This window comes from Coregonus lavaretus, assembly GCF_964263955.1.
Source record: "Coregonus lavaretus genome assembly, chromosome: 1".
NCBI lineage: Eukaryota > Metazoa > Chordata > Actinopteri > Salmoniformes > Salmonidae > Coregonus > Coregonus lavaretus.
Genome location: NC_139988.1, coordinates 23,497,513 through 23,521,001, shown reverse-complemented (window position 1 = coordinate 23,521,001; position 23,489 = coordinate 23,497,513). Strand labels below are relative to the sequence as shown.

At 45.0% G+C, this 23,489-nt stretch overlaps 1 protein-coding gene across 1 annotated transcript in view; it reads left to right on the top strand.

The window, feature by feature from the left end:
* The first annotated feature begins 10,837 nt into the window (after positions 1 to 10,837).
* LOC311135312 (Na(+)/H(+) exchange regulatory cofactor NHE-RF1-like) overlaps positions 10,838 to 23,489 on the top strand; it is a 41,676-nt gene continuing 29,024 nt past the window's right edge. Inside the window, exon 1 of the mRNA XM_084169261.1 lies at positions 10,838 to 11,548. Within this exon, the coding sequence (XP_084025387.1) occupies positions 11,096 to 11,548 (453 nt within the window). The 5' untranslated portion in view covers positions 10,838 to 11,095. The remainder of the gene's footprint in view (positions 11,549 to 23,489) is intronic.

The following is a 23,489-nucleotide window of genomic DNA, read 5'->3' as shown; positions in this document are numbered from 1 at the left end:
GAACAGGGCAGCACGGCTGGCCCTTAAAAGTACACAGAGAGCTAACATGCATGTCAGGCTCTCCTGGCTCAGAGTGGAAGAGAGATTGACTTCATCACTGCTTGTTTTTGTGAGAGGTGTCGACGAGCTAAATGTACCGAGCTGTCTGTTTGGAATACTGGCACACAGCTCAGACACCCACGCATACCCCACAAGACATGCCACCAAAGGTCTCTTCACAGTCCCCAAGTCCAGAACGGACTATGGGAAGCGCACAGTACTACATAGAGCCATGACTACATGGAACTCTATTCCACATCAGGTAACTGATGCAAGATTTAAAAAACAGGTAAAAATACACCTTGTGGAATAGCGGGAACTGTGAAGAGACACACACATAGGTACATACACACATACATACAGTGGGGGAAAAAAGTGTTTAGTCAGCCACCAATTGTGCAAGTTCTCCCACTTCAAAAAAGATGAGAGAGGCCTGTAATTTTCATCATAGGTACACGTCAACTATGACAGACAAAATGAGAAAATTATTCTCCAGAAAATCACATTGTAGGATTTTTAATGAATTTATTAGTGGACAATAAGTATTTGGTCAATAACAAAAGTTTCTCAATACTTTGTTATATACCCTTTGTTGGCAATGACACAGGTCAAACGTTTTCTGTAAGTCTTCACAAGGTTTTCACACACTGTTGCTGGTATTTTGGCCCATTCCTCCATGCAGATCTCCTCTAGAGCAGTGATGTTTTGGGGCTGTCGCTGGGCAACACAGACTTTCAACTCCCTTCAAATATTTTCTATGGGGTTGAGATCTGGAGACTGGCTAGGCCACTCCAAGACCTTGAAATGCTTCTTACGAAGCCACTCCTTCGTTGCACGGGTGGTATGTTTGGGATCATTGTCATGCTGAAAGACCCAGCCACGTTTAATCTTCAATGCCCTTGCTGATGGAAGGAGGTTTTCACTCAAAATCTCACGATACATGGCCCCATTCATTCTTTCCTTTACACGGATCAGTCGTCCTGGTCCCTTTGCAGAAAAACAGCCCCAAAGCATGATGTTTCCACCCCCATGATTCACAGTAGGTATGGTGTTCTTTGGATGCAACTCAGCATTCTTTGTCCTCCAAACACGACAAGTTAAGTTTTTACCAAAAAGTTCTATTTTGGTTTCATCTGACCATATGACATTCTCCCAATCCTCTTCTGGATCATCCAAATGCACTCTAGCAAACTTCAGACGGGCCTGGACATGTACTGGCTTAAGCAGGGGGACACGTCTGGCATTGCAGGATTTGAGTCCCTGGCGGCGTAGTGTGTTACTGATGGTAGGCTTTGTTACTTTGGTCCCAGCTCTCTGCAGGTCATTCACTAGGTCCCCCCGTGTGGTTCTGGGATTTTTGATTTCTTCAAACCAAGCTGCTTACCTATTGCAGATTCAGTCTTCCCAGCCTGGTGCAGGTCTACAATTTAGTTTCTGGTGTCCTTTGACAGCTCTTTGGTATTTGGAGTTTGGAGTGTGACTGTTTGAGGTTGTGGACAGGTGTCTTTTATACTGATAACAAGTTCAAACAGGTGCCATTAATACAGGTAACGAGTGGAGGACAGAGGAGCCTCTTAAAGAAGAAGTTACAGGTCTGTGAGAGCCAGAAATCTTGCTTGTTTTTAGGTGACCAAATACTTATTTTCCACCATAATTTGCAAATAAATTCATTAAAAATCCTACAATGTGATTTTCTGGAAAAAATATTCTCAATTTGTCTGTCATAGTTGACGTGTACCTATGATGAAAATTACAGGCCTCTCTCATCTTTTTAAGCGGGAGAACTTGCACAATTGGTGGCTGACTAAATACTTTTTTCCCCCACTGTATAGACACTCACTCTACACACACGTACACATGGATGTTGTATTGTAAATATGTGATAGTGGAGTAGTGGCCTGAGGGAACACACTAACAAACACACTGGATGAATAATTTTTATTTTATGAGTCGGACGAGAGGGATTTGCTCCAGACACCCGACAGGGCCCTCATCCCCATCATTCGCAGTAGAAAGAAAAGGAGATATCGCAGAAGGAGATCGGGGTGCTTGGTAAGGAGCCGTTGACGAGTGGCTAATCTGCCTTTGCCATCGATACTATTGGCCAATTTACAATCGCTTGATAATAAAATGGACGAACTACAGGCACGAATATCCTACCAACGGGACATTAAAAACTGTAATATCTTATGTTTCACCGAGTTGTGGCTGAACGATGACATGAATAACATGCAGCTGGCGGGTTATACACTGTATCGGCAGGATAGAACGGCAGCCTCTGGTAAGACAAGGGGTGGCGGTCTATGTATATTTGTAAACAACAGCTGGTGCACAATATGTAAGGAAGTCTCTAGGTTTTGCTCGCCTGAGGTAGAGTATCTCATGATAAGCTATAGACCACACTATCTACCAAGAGAGTTTTCAACTATATTTTTCGTAGCTGTCTATTTACCACCACAAACCGATGCTGGCACTAAGACCGCACTCAATTAACTGTATATGGCCATAAGCAAACAGGAAAACGCTTGTCCAGAGGTAGCGCTCCTAGTGGCCGGGGACCTTAATGCAGGGAAACTTAAATCTGTTTTACCTAATTTCTACCAGCATGTTAAATGTGCAACCAGAGGGAAAAAAACTCTACACCACCTTTACTCCACACACAGAGACGCGTACAAAGCTCTCCCTCGCCCTCCATTTGGAAAATCTGACCATAATTCTATCCTCCTGATTCCTGCTTAGAAGCAAAAACTAAAGCAGGAAGCACCAGTGACTCGGTCAATAAAAAAGTGGTCAGATGAATAAGATGATAAGCTACGGGACTGTTTTGCTAGCACAGACTGGAATATGTTCTGGGATTCTTCCGATGGCATTGAGGAGTACACCACATCAGTCACTGGCTTCATCAATAAGTGCATCGATGACGTCGTCCCCACAGTGACTATACATACAGTGGGGAGAACAAGTATTTGATACACTGCCGATTTTGCAGGTTTTCCTACTTACAAAGCATGTAGAGGTCTGTCATTTTTATCATAGGTACACTTCAACTGTGAGACACGGAATCTAAAACAAAAATCCAGAAAATCACATTGTATGATTTTTAAGTAATTAATTTGCATTTTATTACATGACATAAGTATTTGATTCATCAGAAAAGCAGAACTTAATATTTGGTACAGAAACCTTTGTTTGCAATTACAGAGATCATACATTTCCTGTAGGTCTTGACCAGGTTTGCACACACTGCAGCAGGGATTTTGGCCCACTCCTCCATACAGACCTTCTCCAGATCCTTCAGGTTTCGGGGCTGTCGCTGGGCAATACGGACTTTCAGCTCCCTCCAAAGATTTTCTATTGGGTTCAGGTCTGGAGACTGGCTAGGCCACTCCAGGACCTTGAGATGCTTCTTACGGAGCCACTCCTTAGTTGCCCTGGCTGTGTGTTTCGGGTCGTTGTCATGCTGGAAGACCCAGCCACGACCCATCTTCAATGCTCTTGCTGAGGGAAGGAGGTTGTTGGCCAAGATCTCGCGATACATGGCCCCATCCATCCTCCCCTCAATACGGTGCAGTCGTCCTGTCCCCTTTGCAGAAAAGCATCCCCAAAGAATGATGTTTCCACCTACATGCTTCACGGTTGGGATGGTGTTCTTGGGGTTGTACTCATCCTTCTTCTTCCTCCAAACACGGCGAGTGGAGTTTAGACCAAAAAGCTCTATTTTTGTCTCATCAGACCACATGACCTTCTCCCATTCCTCCTCTGGATCATCCAGATGGTCATTGGCAAACTTCAGACGGGCCTGGACATGCGCTGGCTTGAGAAGGGGGACCTTGCGTGCGCTGCAGGATTTTAATCCATGACGGCGTAGTGTGTTACTAATGATTTTCTTTGAGACTGTGGTCCCAGCTCTCTTCAGGTCATTGACCAGGTCCTGCTGTGTAGTTCTGGGCTGATCCCTCACCTTCCTCATGATCATTGATGCCCCACGAGGTGAGATCTTGCATGGAGCCCCAGACCGAGGGTGATTGACCGTCATCTTTAACTTCTTCCATTTTCTAATAATTGCGCCAACAGTTGTTGCCTTCTCACCAAGCTGCTTTCCTATTGTCCTGTATCCCATCCCAGCCTTGTGCAGGTCTACAATTTTATCCCTGATGTCCTTACACAGCTCTCTGGTCTTGGCCATTGTGGAGAGGTTGGAGTCTGTTTGATTGAGTGTGTGGACAGGTGTCTTTTAAACAGGTAATGAGTTCAAACAGTTGCAGTTAATACAGGTAATGAGTGGAGAACAGGAGGGCTTCTTAAAGAAAAACTAACACGTCTGTGAGAGCCGGAATTCTTACTGGTTGGTAGGTGATCAAATACTTATGTCACGCAATAAAATGCAAATTAATTACTTAAAAATCATACAATGTGATTTTCTGGATATTTGTTTTAGATTCCGTCTCTCACAGTTGAAGTGTACCTATGATAAACATTACAGACCTCTACATGCTTTGTAAGTAGGAAAAACTGCAAAATCGGCAGTGTATCAAATACTTGTTCTCCCCACTGTACATACCCCAACCAGAAGCCATGGATTACAGGCAACATCCGCACTGAGCTAAAGGGTAGAGCTGCCGCTTTCAAGGAGTGGGACTCTAACCCGGAAGCTTATAAGAAATCTCGCTATGCCCTCCAACGAACCATCAAACAGGCAAAGCGTCAATACAGGACTGAGATCGAATCATACTACACCGGCTCCGACGCTCGTCGGATGTGGCAGGGTTTGCAAACTATTACAGACTACAAAGGGAAGCACAGCCACGAGCTGCCCAGTGACACGAGCCTACCAGAAAAGCTAAATTACTTCTATGCTCGCTTTGAGGCAAGTAACACTGAAACACGCATGAGAGCATCAGCTGTTCCGGATGACTGTGTGATCCAACTCTCCGTAGCCGATGTGTGTAAGACCTTTAAACAGGTCAACATTCACAAGGCCACAGGGCCAGACAGATTACCAGGACGTGTACTCCGAGCATGTGCTGACCAACTGGCAAGTGTCTTCACTGACATTTTCAACCTCTCCCTGTCTGAGTCTGTAATACCAACATGTTTCAAGCAGACCACCATTGTCCCTGTGCCCAAGAACACTAAGGTAACCTGCCTAAATTACTACCGACCCGTAGCACTCATGTATGTAGCCATGAAGTGCTTTGAAAGGCTGGTCATGGCTCACATCAACACCATTATCCCAGAAACCCTAGACCCACTCCAATTTGCATATCGACCCAACAGATCCACAGATGATGCAATCTCTATTGCGCGCCACACTGCCCTTTCACACCTGGACAAAAGGAACACCTATGTGAGAATGCTATTCATTGACTACAGCTCAGCGTTCAACACCATAGTGCCCTCAAAGCTCATCACTAAGCTAAGGACCCTGGGACTAAACACCTCCCTCTGCAACTGGATCTTGGACTTCCTGGTGGGCCACCACCAAGTGGTAAGGGTAGGTAACAACACATCCGCCACAATGATCCTCAACACGGGGGCCCCTCAGGGGTGCGTGCTCAGTCCCCTCCTGTACTCCCTGTTCACCCATGACTGCATGGCCAGGCACAACTCCAACACAATCATTAAGCTTGCCGATGACACAACAGTGGTAGGCCTGATCACCGACAACGACGAGACAGCTTATAGGGAGGAGGTCAGAGACCTGGCCGTGTGGTGCCAGGACAACAACCTCTCCCTCAACGTGATCAAGTCAAAGGAGATGATTGTGGACTATAGGAAAAAGAAGAGGACTGAGCACGCCCCCATTCTCATCGACGGGTCTGTAGTGGAGCAGGTTGAGAGCTTCAAGTTCCTTGGTGTCCACATCACCAACAAACTAACATGGTCCAAGCACACCAAGACAGCTTCTACCCCCAAGCCATAAGACTCCTGAACATCTAATCAAATGTCTACCCAGACTATTTACATTGCCCCCCACCCCTCTTTAACGCTAATGCTACTCTCTGTTTATTATCTATGCACAGTCACTTTAATAAGTCTACCTACATGTACATATTACCCCAATTACCTCGACTAACCGGTGCCCTGCACATTGACTCGGTACCGGTACCCCCTGTATTTAGCCTCGCTATTGTTATTTTTACTGCTGCTCTTTAATTATTTGTTACTTTTATTTCGTATTATTTTACATTGTATATATATATTTTTGTAATATTCTTTCTTAAAACTGCATTGTTGGTTAAGGGCTTGTAAGTAAGCATTTCACTGTAAGGTCTACACCTGTTGTATTCGGCGCATGTGACAAATAACATTTGATTTGATTTGATTTGAAATGTATTGGGTAAAGTGTTTTGAAATATAATGTCATGTAATATTTTAAGTTGTATATAACTTAATGTTGCAGGACCCCAGGAAGAGTAGCTGCTGCCTTGGTAGCAGCTAATGGGGATCCTTAATAAATACAAATACAAATACAACAGTTTGCAGCTGTGCTGACATAATTGCAAAAGGGGTTTCTAATGATCAATTAGCCTTTTAAAATGATAAACTTGGATTAGAAAACACAATGTGCCATTGGAACACAGGACTGATGGTTGCTGATAATGGGCCTCTGTACACCTATGTACAGTTGCACACTTGGCATTCTCTCAACCAGCTTCACCTGGAATGCTTTTCCAATAGTCTTGAAGGAGTTCCCACATACAGTGGGGAAAAAAAGTATTTAGTCAGCCACCAATTGTGCAAGTTCTCCCACTTAAAAAGATGAGAGAGGCCTGTAATTTTCATCATTGGTACACGTCAACTATGACAGACAAATTGAGGAAAAAAAATCCAGAAAATCACATTGTAGGATTTTTAATGAATTTATTTGCAAATTATGGTGGAAAATAAGTATTTGGTCACCTACAAACAAGCAAGATTTCTGGCTCTTACAGACCTGTAACTTCTTCTTTAAGAGGCTCCTCTGTCCTCCACTCGTTACCTGTATTAATGGCACCTGTTTGAACTTGTTATCAGTATAAAAGACACCTGTCCACAACCTCAAACAGTCACACTCCAAACTCCACTATGGCCAAGACCAAAGAGCTGTCAAAGGACACCAGAAACAAAATTGTAGACCTGCACCAGGCTGGGAAGACTGAATCTGCAATAGGTAAGCAGCTTGGTTTGAAGAAATCAACTGTGGGAGCAATTATTAGGAAATGGAAGACATACAAGACCACTGATAATCTCCCTCGATCTGGGGCTCCACGCAAGATCTCACCCCGTGGGGTCAAAATGATCACAAGAACGGTGAGCAAAAATCCCAGAACCACACGGGGGGACCTAGTGAATGACCTGCAGAGAGCTGGGACCAAAGTAACAAAGCCTACCATCAGTAACACACTACGCCGCCAGGGACTAAAATCCTGCAGTGCCAGATGTGTCACCCTGCTTAAGCCAGTACATGTCCAGGCCCGTCTGAAGTTTTCTAGAGTGCATTTGGATGATCCAGAAGAGGATTGGGAGAATGTCATATGGTCAGATGAAAACAAAATATAACTTTTTGGTAAAAACTCAACTCGTCGTGTTTGGAGGACAAAGAATGCTGAGTTGCATCCAAAGAACACCATACCTACTGTGAAGCATGGGGGTGGAAACATCATGCTTTGGGGCTGTTTTTCTGCAAAGGGACCAGGACGACTGATCCGTGTAAAGGAAAGAATGAATGGGGCCATGTATCGTGAGATTTTTAGTGAAAACCTCCTTCCATCAGCAAGGGCATTGAAGATGAAACGTGGCTGGGTCTTTCAGCATGACAATGATCCCAAACACACCGCCCGGGCAACGAAGGAGTGGCTTCGTAAGAAGCATTTCAAGGTCCTGGAGTGGCCTAGCCAGTCTCCAGATCTCAACCCCATAGAAAATCTGTGGAGGGAGTTGAAAGTCTGTGTTGCCCAGCGACAGCCCCAAAACATCACTGCTCTAGAGGAGATCTGCATGGAGGAATGGGCCAAAATATCAGCAACAGTGTGTGAAAACCTTGTGAAGACTTACAGAAAACGTTTGACCTGTGTCATTGCCAACAAAGGGTATATAACAAAGTATTGAGAAACTTTTGTTATTGACCAAATACTTATTTTCCACCATAATTTGCAAATAAATTCATTAAAAATCCTACAATGTGATTTTCTGGATTTTGTACCTATGATGAAAATTACAGGCCTCTCTCATCTTTTTAAGTGGGAGAACTTGCACAATTGGTGGCTGACTAAAAACTTATTTTCCCCACTGTAGATATTCCATAAAAAATCAGCCGTTTCCAGCTACAATAGCCATTTACAACATTAACAATGTCTCCACTGTATTTCTGATCAATTTGATGTTTTTTAATGGTCAAAAAAATTGATTTTCTTTCAAAAACAGGGACATTTCTAAGTGACCCCAAACTTTTGAACGGTAATGTAGGTGCTGGATTTTAGGCCGGTAGCAATCACCACAGGGTGTCCGTTTAGAACACAAGGTAGCAGTAGTTCCAGTTCAAGGGTTTAATGAGTCCCCTCTGACTTCAAAATGGCCTGAGTCGCTCCCCTCCTCAAGAAACCAACACTCATCTCTACAGACCAGTATCCCTTCTTTATTTTCTTTCCAAAACACTTGAGTGTGCTGTCTCTGACCAACTCTCTTGCTATCTCTCTCAGAACGATCTTCTTGACCCTAACCATGCAGGCTTCAAGACGGGTCACTCAACCGAGACTGCTCTTCTCTGTGTCATGGAGGCTCTCTGCACTGCCAAAGCTGACTCTCTCTAATCTGTTTTCATCCTCCTAGAACTATCCGCTGCCTTTGACAATGTGAACCATCAGATCCTCCTCTCTACCCTCTCAGGGCTGGGTGTCTCATACTCTGCACACTTTGGATTGCATCCTACCTGGCAGGCTGCTCCTATCTGTGTCTGCACCAGGTACTCTCATTACTGGTGCCCCCCAGGGCTCAGTTCTATGCCCTCTCCTCTTCTCGCGATACGCCAAGTCACTCAGCTCTGTCATATCCTCGCATGGTCTCTCATATCATTGCTATGGGGATGACACTCAGCTACTTTTCTCCTTCCCCCCCTTCTGACACCTAGGTGGTGACATGCATCTCTACGTGCCTGGCAGACATCTCCACTTGGATGTCGGCCCACCACCTCAAGCTCAACCTCAACAAGACGGAGCTGCTCTTCCTTCCGGGAAGGCTTGCCCACTCCAAGACCTCTCCATCACGGTTGACAACTTTCACGGTGTCCCCCTCCCAGAGTGCAAAGAACCTTGGCGTGACTCTGGATAACACCCTGTCGTTCTCTGCAAACATGAAAGCAGTGACTCGCTCCTGCAGCTTCATGCGCTACAACATCCGTAGAGTACGACCCTACCTCACACAGGAAGCGGTGCAGGTCCTAATCCAGGCACTTGTCATCTCCCGTCTGGACTGCTGCAACTTGCTGTTGGCTGGGCTCCCTGCTTGTGCCATCAAACCCCCGCAACTTATTCAGAATGCTGCAGCCCGCCTTGTCTTCAGCCTTTCTGTGTTCTCCCATGTCACCCCGCTCCTCCGCACACTCCACTGGCTTCCATGGTACTTGCCAACGGAGCAGCAAGAGGAACTGCCCCTCCCTATCTTCAGGCTTCAAGTTCCCGCTCAGCCAAGTCTAAGCTCTTCTCTGTCTTGGCACCCCAATGGTGGAAGCAGCTTCACCCTGAAACTAGGACAGCAGAGTCCCTGCCCATCTTCGGAAACATCTGAAACCCTACCTCTTCAAAGAGTATCTTAATATTTCCACAGCACCCCACCTCGCACCACCTCCTCACCCCGACCCCCCGCCCCCCCCCGACTTGCCTAGTCAAATAAAGGTTAAATAAAAATAAAATAAATACATTACAAGTAATTTGTAGACTGCAAATTGACCGCAAGAAGCCCAAACAGATATAATATTTGACTAAAACATAATAATTTCAAACCTTGCTTACATTTGTATACGATTACTGAGTATACCAAACATTAGAAAGAACTTCCTAATATTGAGTTGGCATGGGTCCCCCCCCTTTGCCCTCAGAACAGCCTCAATTCGTCGGGGCATGGACTCTACAAGTTGTCGAAAGCGTTCCACAGGGATGCTGGCCCATGTTGACTCCAATGCTTGCCACAGTTGTGTCAAGTTGGCTGGATGTCCTTTGGGTGGTGGACCATTCTTGATACACACGGGAAACTGTTGAGCGTGAAAAACCCAGCAGCGTTGCAGTTCTTGACACAAATGGAGCACATGGCACTTACTACCATGCCTCGTTCAAAGGCACTTCAATATTTTGTCTTGCTCATTCACCTTCTGAATGGTACACATACACAATCCATGTCTCAATCGTCTCAAGGCTTAAAAATCCTTATTTGACTTGTGTCCTCCCCTCAATAAGGGATCATAGCTTTCCCCTGGATTAATGTCATGGAAAGAGCAGGTGTTCTTAATGTTTTTTATACTCAGTGTATATCTCTATTATGCGTGGGAATACTTTGGAACCGATTTGCTAAATTAAAATCACTTGGAGCTGATTTGCTGCTGTTTTTACAGTCTTTTATGTCCAACAATACAAATAAAAAGTAAATACATGTTGTTGTTGTTTTTTGCTCAGAAAACTTAGGGAACCCTGATGTAGGGGCTCTAGTTTCAGGCATTTCTTTTACGCCTGCTACGTTTGTTTACGACAGGGTTTTCCTAAAGGAGATTACTGATTGGTCTTGTCACCTGTCAGACCAGAACACGTCACCGTCAACTTTAAAAACTGAGCCCAGTTGATTTGAGCACGCAGGCAAGAGTTATTTTGTGGGTCTCGCAATACTTGACTGAGTGCAGTTCAAACGTAGTTACTTGATTTCAACGTTTCTGTGAAAGGTATCAGCTAACAGAAAGTAAGTTGTCACAGTGACACGCCGTGCGAATTAGTTAGTCCGTCAGTCTAATTTCTGTTCGCTTGTTTGTTGTCCACTTTTAATTTATTTGTTGTGACTGTATCTGTGGGAATATTTAATCAGCGACAACATTATGTCAAATCTCCGGCCTAGACTTTGTGTTTTAGGAAAGGGGTCGAATGGCTACGGCTTTCATCTGCACGGTGAGAAAGGGAAAACCGGACAGTTTATCCGACTCGTAGAACCAGACTCTCCCGCCGCCACGGCCGGTCTCTTCGCCGGGGACCTACTGGCGTTCGTTAACGGGGACAGCGTGGAAACGGAGAGCCACCAGCAGGTCGTTGCCCGGATACGAGCCACAGTGGGCAGCCTCGAGCTGATCGTGGTTGACGCTGAGACGGCGGAGTTACTGAAGAAGCACAGCTTAAAGTGCCGTAAAGAGTATGTCACGGAGGGCATCCCGTTACCGGTCAACGAGTTGGACCATGGGGATGCAGCGAAAAGCAACGGGACCTCGAGAGAGACGACCCACACACCGGCAGAGAACGGAAACCTGTCCCTACAGAGGCTGAGTGTGAGCTCCCAGGTAAAAGGAACTTTAAGAACAGTTGTTCTATCTCCCTTAGGTTCATTTCTCGTAATATTACATTTTATGTAGGCAATTTTTTAAATTGTATTGCAATTTTCATAGGCCTATTCATAGGAACGATTGGAGAGCTGACCAGGGGCAACCACTTGCTGTCAACACATTGAACTACAATAGCGATGTAGCCTACATCCTACCCTATTTCATTGTGAACTATATTTGAGCTACAGTGTTATGAATTTAGTGTGATTTCTACAGCACACATACCCTTTCTATCTAACATCCAACAGGTGCCTATACTTTACTTACACTAATGGTGTGACAAGGACAGACACTGATAGTGATGCATTCATAGATGCATCATCTTTTCTATCGAAACGTTATATAAAAGCTTTTAATCTCATATCAGAAGGCTATACAGAGGAAACTTAACCTCCCTGATATTTCCTTATCTGAGCTGGATTGTCTGGTTAAAAAGTCATGTGAAAATGGTCACCTTGGATGCGGTGAAAGCCAGGGGAGGTGAGGTGACAGACCTCAGTGGAATGCCACTGAAAAATTCTGTCTACCTGTTGAACAACAGGGGTAGAGTCATTGTGTTAAATGGGCCCCTATTGTCTTCTAAAGGCCCTGTTCAGGTTTGGCTTGTCAGACCAGATCTAGAACCATGGCCCTGATGTGTTCCAAGCGCTCCTGATGTCATGTTCATGTCTTCTGTCAGGATTGTGACATGAGCTGTTTTATTAGCCTTCGGCTAAACAGTCAACACTTGAGATGCTCGTACAGTAGACCTATATCAGTTTTATGCCGTCTGGTATGCTGTCTATATCCAGGGTTTGTTGGTTCTGTGTCTGTCACTAGAAGCTAGGCTGTATTTGTAAGCTCCATATGTCGTGTTCCAGACATTTGCTGAGACTTGCTCTTCTCTCTTTTTATTGTACGTTTGTATTGTGTAGAGCATCAACATACCGATATGCTTACAGAGCTGTTATTCTGTTAGAGAACTGATCAGACCACATAACCATCATGTCCCTTAACAGGCCATAGAGCTAGAGACAACAGCGGTCTGCTTACTGTCCCAATAAGGGATGTGATCAGCACAACAACATAGGAAATAAGAGCCATATTCATAGTGTCTGAGTAGGAATGCTCATCTAGGATCAGCCCCCCCCACCAGTCCATGTCATCTTATTCAACATAATCTAAAAGGCAAAATGTATCCCAGATCAGCACTAGTACTTTGAGATGCTTTATGAATATGGGCCCAGCACAAAATGGCTACCAATCCATCTTAATGATCAGATCAATTTGTAAGCCAGAGAGCTCCTGGTTTTCCCAAGGTCGGAATATCAGGAATTCCTCATTAATCAGGGAAAAACTTTTGTCTCTGAGAAAGTGACAGCTGAGCTCTAACATACGGACTCCTCCCTGGCTCCATCCCTCCACCTTTCCACCCCTCTGTACCTCACCAGCATCATGCAGCGGGTTATGAAATGCTTTTTTTATGTGCTAATTCTTCCATGAGTGTGTAGGGGTCAGTCAGATAGGCAGAACTTGTACAATGTCTTTATGTAACCGTGTTAGGCAGTGCAAGGTCTGCCCTCTGATTTATAGCCATTGTGCAACAGCCGCACAAATGGAAAATAGAAAATCAGATCACTCTCAGGCTTGCCTTGATGTGTAGCTAGTGTTTCCACTAAATCATAGTGTGCATCCCAAATGGCACACTATTCATGTAGGGATTAGTGTGCCATTTGGGACAAACACAAAAGTCTCCTAAATAGTAGTCCCGACAAGGGCCTTGAGTTTTTCTTTACCACATGACCTGAACAGAACAAACTCTGGGCTCTGTAACTAGGAGTGTTTCCTGGTCTGGTCATCCTGATCGGTCAGATTCCGTCTCTGATGTGTTCCGACCATAGAGATGTATAGAGATCTCTACTTGGAAATAACCTGTTTTTGCATGGACATTGCCATTGAGGGCTTCCACAATTTAAAAGTAGTCAACTGGTTGGGGATTCCTATGGGTTGGGAGCGATCAGCCAATAATCAAAGCATTGTCTTCTTCAAATTGATTTGCCTAGTTTGTAAATGGCTTTAAGCTATATTGCATTTAACATTTTAGTAATTTAGCAGATGCTCTTATTGAGAGTGACTTACAGTTAGTGCATTCATTTTAAGATAGCTAGGTGGGACAACCTCATATGTGACTCGTTTCAGGAAACTAGGCATATGTCGCAAGTCACTTCTTCACAGGAGAGGCATTTGAACTTAAACAGTTATTTTTTTTATTAAAATGTGTTTTTTGGCAGAAATGCCTTCTGGAACAAGTGAACTTTCATGTGCCTTAATAACAAACTTGTATGCCATCTGTAAATACAAATAAAAAGGTTAAATTACGAGCCTAGTTGTTTTAGCCACGGAAAAAGACAGGAACCTTCCCGCTAGCCATGATTGGCTGAGATTATGGATGAGCTGGAAATGCCGAGAGATGTGTTCAGATTGGTCTGCCAATAAAGCATGCTTCTGTCTATAACATGAGCTGCTCAGTATGTGTAGGTAATCCTTTCTAACGCTGCTTTTTTGGAAGATATCATGAAGAACTGCAAAAGTGTTGCTAATGCTCTCCACTTTCTGGAGAACAGATTTTTGAAATCAGTGGAAGCAGAGTATGATAGCTAAGGAAATTGAGAAAATTCTGGCGTTTTATATGCAGAGGGAGTCGAAAAGGGAACACACAGAAAGCTATTGTATAAAACACCTGTCTCCGGATTACATATTCAAACTAAGGGCAACCATGGCATCCATGACAGAGGGAAAAGCGTTCATCCATGTATACGAGTAAGAGTTTAGCTAGCTACATTTTCAGATATTATACATATTTTCATTGCAAGTTAAAGTGTACTGTTAGATAGCTAGCTAATGTTAGCTGGCTGGCTCGGTAGGTAACGTTACGTGTATGATCTGTGTAGTAATATTATTTGTATCTCAGAAAGCCATTTGCATTGCTAGTTATAGCCTAATGCTAGCTAGCTAACATTGAACCTAGTTGGTTAGCTTTAGTTACCTGCAGATTCATGCATGGTAGTAACATTATGAGTTGGGATTATGGTTCATTGTTTAGCTAGCTAGCTAGCTACATGTCTAAACAAGAGTCCACTATGCAAGTAACCATTTCATTGTACCGTTTACACCTGTATCCTGTGCATGTGACAAACTTAGATTTTATTTGATATAGTGTGTACCAGAGACGGTAATGTGAAGAACAACATGCACCAAAGTCTAATTAGGATATAACGTTAGGCCAACGAGACGGTGTCCAAGTAAAACAATTATCCGGTAGAATGCCCTGCTTTTTATTTAGTCACACAACAGTAAGCTATTTTCTCTAATTAACTTAATTATCCGGTAGAATGCCCTGCTTTTTATTTAGTCACACAACAGTAAGCTATTTTCTCTAATTAACTTGTAATTAATGATCTTGTTGTGAGTTTATTTTCCTGTAATAATGAATACAAATTAGCTGAAGTTAAGACGTCAGCTATGATATGGTCATTATTTGAACTGGTTAGCCAGCTAACTTAATGTTAGCTAACAAGCTAGAACAAACCAGAACATTGTTTAGAAAGTTGCTTTTAGTTGCCTGGTTTGCTAGATTGACATATACTAAATTCATTTTTAAACGGATGGGTTTATTGGTGTTAAAATACACCAGTTATGCTGTTTTGGACCACCAGGCTGCTGATGTCATGCAGCCTGTCGATTTTTTTGTGTTTATACTTTTTCATAACGACAAGTTTGATGTTGGACGACAACAGAATGTTCATGATGTCACTGCGACAACTGTCTACAGACATGTCGAAAGAAGTAGTATAAACCAGCCTTTAGTCTTAATCTTTGATTATTTAGGACACTACCGTACTCACTCTGTTTAGCACATGGCCTCACATGTGAATCCTTAAAGAGATGGGTGGGGCTAAGGCTTAAGAGGGTGTGAATGATGCTGAATGGGTGTAGACAAAGAAGAGCTCTCCAGTAGGTGTACCAAAACATTCAAGGGCCATTTTCTCAAAAGTGAGGTTACAAGTTTATCAACTTTCAAAGCAGAATTACTTTCCCGTTGTTTATCAGCTGTAGTGTATGATATACAATTTTCTAGCTCTGAGTCTCTACTTTTATCCAATATAAAAATAAAAATCTATTTTTGCTATGTAAGATCGAGCTAGTCGGTCACATCACAGTCCTAGTAAGTACATTTTTCCTCAATAAAGTAGCTATCAGCAAAGTCCGAGCTAGTAAGGGGGGACAAAAAGTCAAGTGGTAGTATTAGTTCATGTTTTTTGTTGTCGTTTTTTGGGGGGTCGGGGTGAGGAGGGGGTGCGAGGGGTGTGTGCTATGGGATTATTTAAGATATTCTTTGAAGAGGTAGGGTTTCAGTTTTTGGAAGATGGGCAGGGAGCTGTCCTAGCTTCAGGGGGACGCTGGTTCCACCATTGAGGTGCCAGGACAGGAAAGAGCTTGGACTGGGCTGAGCGGGAGCTGCACTCCTGTAGGGGTTGGAGGGCCTAGAGATCAGAGGTGGCACAACGGAGTACTTGGATTGGGGTGTAGGGTTTGAGCATAGCCTGAAGGTAGGGAGGGGTAGTTCCTCTTGGTGCTCCATAGGCAAGTACCATGGTCTTGTAGGGGATGCGAGCTTCGACTGGAAGCCAGTGGAGTGTGCGGAGGAGCGGGGTGACGTGGGAGAACTTGGGAAGGTGTAACACCAGGCGGGCTGCAACATTCTGGATAAATTGCAGGGGATTAATGGTACAAGTGGGGAGCCCAGCCAACAGCGAATTGCAGTAGTCCAGACGGGAGATGACAAGTGCTTGGATTAGGACCTGCGCAGCTTCCTGTATGAGGTAGGGTCGTACTTTACAGATGTTGTAGGACATGAACCTGCAGGAGTGAGTCACTGCTTTGATGTTAGCAGAGAACGATAGGGTGTTGTCCGGGGTCACGCCAAGGTTCTTTGCACTCTGGGAGGGGGACACCGTTGAGTTGTCAACCATGATAGAAAGGTCTTGGAGCGGGCAGGTCTTCCTGGGGGAAAAGCAGCTTCGTCTTGTTGAGCTTGAGATGGTGGACCGACATCCAAGCTGAGATATCTGCCAGGCACGCAGAGATGTGTGTGGCCACCTGGGTATCAGAAGAAGAAAAGTAGTTGAGTGTCATCTGCATAGCATTGATAGCAGAGACCATGTGAGGACATGACGGAGCTGAGTGACTTGGTGTATAGAGCGAAGAAGAGAGGGCCTAGAACCGAGCCCTGGGGGACACCAGTAATGAGAGTATGTGGTGCAGACACAGATCCTCTCCTCGTCACCTGGTAGGAGTGGCCTGCCAGGTAGGATGCAATCCAAGAGTGTGCAGAGCCTGAGATGCCCAGCCCTGAGTGGGTGGAGAGGAGGATCTGATGATTCAGTGTCGAAGGCAGCGGATAGATCTAGGAGGATGAGAACAGAGGAGAGAGAATCCACTTTGTCAGTGTGGAGAGCATCCGTGACACAGAGATGAGAAGTCTTGGGTTGAGTGACCCGTCTTGAAGCCTGACTGGTTAGGGTCAAGAAGATCGTTCTGAGAGAGATGGCGAGAGAGTTGGTCAGAGACCGCATGCTCAAGTGTTTTGGAAAGAAAAGAAAGAAGGGAGACCTGTTTGTAGTTTTTCACGTCAGAGGAGTCGAGTGTTGGTTTCTTGAGGAGGGGAGCGACTCGGGCCATTTTGAAGTCAGAGGGGACACAGCCACTGGTCAGGGATGAGTTGAGGGAAGTGAGGAATGGGAGAAGGTCTCTGGAGGAGGGGATGGGGTCAAGCGGGCAGGTTGTCGGGTGGCCCGACCTCACTAGTTGCAGGATTTCATCTGGAGAAAGAGGTCAAGTGTGAGTGGGACCAGTGGACTCAATAGGGTGAGTGAATGAGAAGTGGATGTTGTTAACATTCTTTTCAAAGTGGTTGACAGTCGTCCGCACAGAGGGAGGGGGAGAAGGGTTAGAGGCAGAAGCTTGACATTTAGGGTGATTTAAAAAGTGGCTTTAGCAGCTGATACAGAGGAAGAGAAGGTAGAGAGTAGGGAGTGAAAGGATGATGGGTCCTCCGCAATGAGTCACTCAGCCACAGAGCAGGAGGAGAGGGTCGAGCCGGCCGGGAGGAAAGGGAGGAGATTGGGGTCAAAGAGGCAGAATCAGGAGACTGGAAGGAGAAGTGTTTAGCAGAAGGGAGAGATGATTGGAGAGAGTAGTGGGAGAGAGAGAGAACGAAGATTGCGACGGCGCATGACCATCTGGGTAGGAGCTGAGTGGCTAGGGTTGGAGGAGAGGGAGACAGAAAAGGAAACAAAGTACTGACCAGATACCTGGAGGGGGTTGCAGTGAGGTTAGTTGGCGAACAGCCTCTAGTAAAGATGAGGTCAAGCGTATTGCCTGCCTTGTGAGTGGGAGGGGACTGGGACTGGGAAAGGGTGAGGTCAAAAGAGGCAAGGAGGGGAAAGGGAGTTTGAAAGAAATGAATCGAAGGCAGACATCGGGAGGTTGACGTCGCCAAGTACAAAGAGTGGTGAGCCATCATCAGCAAATGAGCTCTCTAAGGGCACCTGGTGGGTGACCGATGACAACAATGTTAAGCTTGAGTGGACAAGTGACAGTGACGGCATGGAATTCAAATGAGGAGATGGACAGGTGATTGAGGGAGAAAAGAGAATCAACACAGGAAAAATGAGTAGCCCTGTGCCACCGCGACTACCAGATGCTCTCGGACTTTGAGAGAAAATATAGTCAGATGAAGAGAGAGTAGCAGTGTTCTCTAGGGTGATCCATGTCTCTGTCAGGGCGAAAAAGTCAAGGGACTGAAGGGCAGCATAGTCTGAAATGAACTTGGCGTTCTGGACCGCAGATCGGCAGTTCCAAACGCTGCCAGTGACCAGGAATTCCACATGAGTTGTGCGCAGGATACACTATCACCGCCATCTAGTGGCCACTAAGTAAATTACACAATATTTGGTTAAAGACCCCAACATTGCAGGTGGCAGAACGTCGGCAATATTAGCTTTACACTTTTTTCAAATATCAAAAGAAGAAGAAAATAGCCTCAATGGCACAGATACAAAGTTGAGACCTCTTTCTATATCTATGATTCTGACCTAAAGTCGATCCATGTTGTCTGCCCTAAATTGCACCCTATTCTCTACCACCGTTTCGCTTTCTGGTCAAAAGTAGGGTGCTATGGAGGGAATAGGGTGCCATTTGGGACACTGCTACCTTTCACTAATCTTCTGGGATCAAGTGACCGGAGGCCCATTAAGGCCTTCGCTCTCTAAAGGTGCTGCTAGCCCCTTGCAATCCTCCCTGATGGGACACTTGGCAGGACCTGGCTGATACTGGTCTAATATGGAGTGCATCCCAAATGGCACCCTATTCCCTACAATAGTGCACTACTTTTGACCAGATCCCTATGGTCCCTAGTCAAAAGTAGTACATTCAATTGGGAATAGGTTGCAATTTGGGACACAACCGATGAGTGTGTTTAACAATGATGTCAAGTTTACTGCATGGAAATTATGACTAATAATAACTGGCACCTTGGAGGACCGTCTCCGTCTCTTGGTTTCTCTGGGGACCCCCGAGGAGCGGAATGAGGCCTTATCTGTGGTGTTTTGTTTGGGGATAAAAGGAGGGAAGAGGAGAAAGAGGGGGACCGGGCCAGAGAGGAAAGAGGAGAGGACTCATGCCTTTCTAAGGACCTAAGACTGACCCTGAAATACCCCTTTCTCACCACACACTCAATAGGGTCTCGTACTCAATTGTGTGTGTGTGCGAGCCTGAGGGATTAAACCGCATTTAGTCTTTGAAAGAAAAAAACGTCTAAGACCGACGCTCATTAGTTCTAGTAAGATGAAGAAAGACCCTCAAAGGCAGAATGTTACACTCGGAGAGCTGCTAAGATGGAATGACCATTACATAACCAAGCAGTGATGACAGTGACACAGCCTTCCATTTGAGATGCAGACGCAGTATCTACTGGCTATGGTGGCTCTGGAGGACCTTAGACATCAGACTTCAGACAGGTGGACACTGAGTGTGTGCTAACTAACTGCGTTGTTGGTCAGTCTGAGGTAGCATCCCAAATGGCACCCTATTTCCTATTTAGTGTACTACTTTTGACCAGGGCCGATAGGGTTGTAGTCAATCGTAGTACACTATGGAAATAGGGAGTCATTTGGGGTTGGGTGATGTCAACCTTTTTCCTATTGTGATTATGTACTCATAAAACATTGGGATATACGATGGTATTGCCCCCTATTGAGCTATAGCGCGAAATCACATGCTACAACTGGACGAATCATAACGAAAGATAATGTTGTTGAAAGCCTGGGCAGTGGCTTAGTGCAGGTAAATCTTTTCTAATATTCAATATGCACTCTTAGAAAAAATGGTGCTACATAGAACCGTATAGGGTTCTTCGGTTTGTCCCCTTTGCAGAGAGTTTTACCTAGAACACTGTCAGAGGAGGCTGGTGGGAGGAGCTATAGGAGGACAGGCTCATTGTAATGGCTTGATATTAGCCTTTAAGATCAAACTCTTTATGACAATACATTACATATCATAAGGCCTTTCTTTGATGGCCAAGTTATACCCTAACAGTGGCGTTAGGAAACTATTGGTTTACAGGCCACATCAGGCCTGCAAGTCACATTATGCTGGCTTGCAAAGTGATGTGTAATTTCCAGAGTGAGGATATCCAACAATTGGAACTTTTAATCACCCATAACCTGCATTCAGAATGACTGCCAGGCTAGGGCAGATTGATTAATGGGACTACCTAAATCATCTAAACTGGAATTTTGTTTCTGGTGTCCTTTGACAGCTCTTTGGTCTTGGCCATAGTGGAGTTTGGAGTGTGACTGTTTGAGGTTGTGGACAGGTGTCTTTTATACTGATAACAAGTTCAAACAGGTGCCATTAATACAGGTGACGAGTGGAGGACAGAGGAGCCTCTTAAAGAAGAAGTTACAGGTCTGTGAGAGCCAGAAATCTTGCTTGTTTTTAGGTGACCAAATACTTATTTTCCACCATAATGTGATTTTCTGGATTTTTTTTTCCTCAATTTGTCTGTCATAGTTAACGTGTACCTATGATGAAAATTACAGGCCTCTCTCATATTTTTAAGTGGGAGAACATGCACAATTGGTGGCTGACTAAATACTTTTTTCCCCCACTGTACATATGAGATGAGTAGTGCAAGATATGTAAACATTATTAAAGTGACTAGTGTTCCATTTCTTAAAGTGGCCAGTGATTTCAATAGGCAGCAGCAGCCTCTAATGTGCTAGTGATGGCTAGTTAAGTCTGATGGCCTTGAGATAGAAGCTGTTTTTCATTCTCTCTGTCCCAGCTTTGATGCACCTGTACTGACCTCGCCTTCTGGATGATAGCGGGGTGAACAGGCAGTGGCTCGGGTGGTTGATGTCCTTGATGATCTTTTTGGCCTTCCTGTGACATCGGGTGCTGTAGGTGTCTTGGAGCGCGGGTAGTTGCCCCCGGTAATGCGTTCGGCAGACCGCACCACCCTCTGGAGAGCCCTGCAGTTGCCGTACCAGCCGGTGATACAGCCCGACAGGATGCTCTCAATTGTGTATCTGTAAAAGTTTTAGGTGCCAAGCCAAATTTCTTCAGCCTCCTGAGGTTGAAGAGGCTCTGTTGCGCATTCTTCACCACTGCTAAAACAGGTGGACCATTTCAGTTTGTCAGTGATTTGTACGCCAAGGAACTTGAAGCTTTCCACATTCTCCACTGCGGTCCCGTCGATGTGGATAGGGGAGTGCACCCTCTGCTGTTTCCTGAAGTCCACGATCATCTGTTTTGTTGACGTTGAGTGAGAGGTTATTTTGCTGGCACCACTCCCAGAGCCCTCACCACCTCCCTGTAGGCGGTCTCGTCATTGTTGCTAATCAAGCCTACTACTGTTGTGTCGTCTGCAAACTTGATGATTGAGTTGGAGGCATGCTTGGCCACGCAGTCATGGGTGAACAGGGAGTACAGGAGGGGGCTGAGCACGCACCCTTGTGGGGCCCCAGTGTTGAGGATCAGCGAAGTGGAGATGTTGTTTCCTACCTTCACCACCTGGGGGCGGCCCGTCAGGAAGTCCAGGACCCAGTTGCACAGGGCGGGGTTCAGACCCAGGGCCTCGAGCTTAATGATGAGCTTGGAGGGTACTATGGTGTTGAATTCTGAGCTGTAGTCAATGAACAGCATTCTTACATAGGTATTCCTCTTGTCCTGATGGGATAGGGCAGTGTGCAGTGTGATGGCGATTGCATCGTCTGTGGATCTTTTGGGGCGCTAAGCAAATTGAAGTGGGTCTACTAGGGTGACAGGTAAGGTAGAGGTGATATGATCCTTGACTAGTCTCTCAAAGCACTTCATGATGACAGAGGTGAGTGCTACGGGGCGATAGTTATTTAGTTCAGTTACCTTTGCTTTCTTGGGTACAGGAACAATTGTGGCCTTCTTTAAGCATGTGGGAACAGCAGACTGGGAAAGGGAGATAATAATGGGCATGGTTTTGAGTGTTTCTACTCTACACAGAGTAAAAATCACACCATCACACTTGGTTATTAACACCAACACTGGGGTTATTTTACACCACTGTGTGTTAAGTTTATTATTATTATATATATATTTTTAACTTTACCCCCCTTTTCTCCACAATTGGTAGTTACGATCTTGTCTCATCGCTGCAACTCCCCTACGGACAAGGGAGAGGCGAAGGTCGAGAGCAATGCGTCCTCCGAAACACGACCCTGCCGTACTGCTTCTTGACACACTCTCTCACTCTCTTAACACTGAAGCCAGCCACACCAATGTGTCGGAGGAAACACCGTCCAACTAACGACCGAAGTCAGCTTGCAGGCGTCCGGCCAGCCATAAGGAGTCGCTAGAGCACGATGGGACAAGGAAATCCAAGCCGGCCAAACCCTCCCCTAACCGGGACGACGCTGTTCCAGTTGTGCTCCGCCCCATGGGTCTTCCGGTCACGGCCGGCTGTGACACAGCCTGGGATCGAACCCGAGGCTGTAGTGGCGCCTCAGCACTGCGATGCAGTGCCTTAGACCGTTGCGCCACTCGGGAGGGCCACTGAGTGTTAAGTTAAATTAACTCCTGAATCAACACTAGGTAAAACTGGTTGCTGTGTACCATACAGTATACCGCTGGTTCACTCAGACACCCTTCTATTCTCTTACTCTATGCACCATAAATTTACAGAAAATACTAATTTGAAAGACGGACATCATGGCAAACGTATACGTAAAATGATTCATAGAGTACCAGATACATGCACAAATATTTCCATATAGGTACAGTTTTTAAAACATTCTGACACCTACACTACCAGTCAAAGGGTTTTTCTTTATTTTTACTATTTTTTACATTGTAGAATAATAGTGAAGATATCAAAACTATGAAATAACACATGGAATCATGTAGTAACCAAAAAAGTGTTAAAAAAATATATTTCAGATTCTTCAAATAGGCACCCTTTGACTTGATGTCAGCTTTGCACACTTTTGGCATTTTTTCAACCAGCTTCATGAGGTAGTCACCTGGAATGCATTTCAATTAACAGGTGTGCCTTCTTAAAAGTTCATTTGTGGAATGTCTTTCCTTCTTAATGCGTTTGAGCCAATCAGTTGTGTTGTGACAAGGTGGGGGGTATACAGAAGATGGCCCTATTTGGTAAAAGACCAAGTCCATATTATGGCAAGAACAGCTCAAATAAGCAAAGAGAAACGACAGTCCATCATTACTTTTAAGGCATGAAGGTCAGTCAATACAGAACATTTCAAGAACTTTGAAAGTTTCTTTGAGTGCAGTCGCAAAAACCATCAAGACCTATGATGAAACT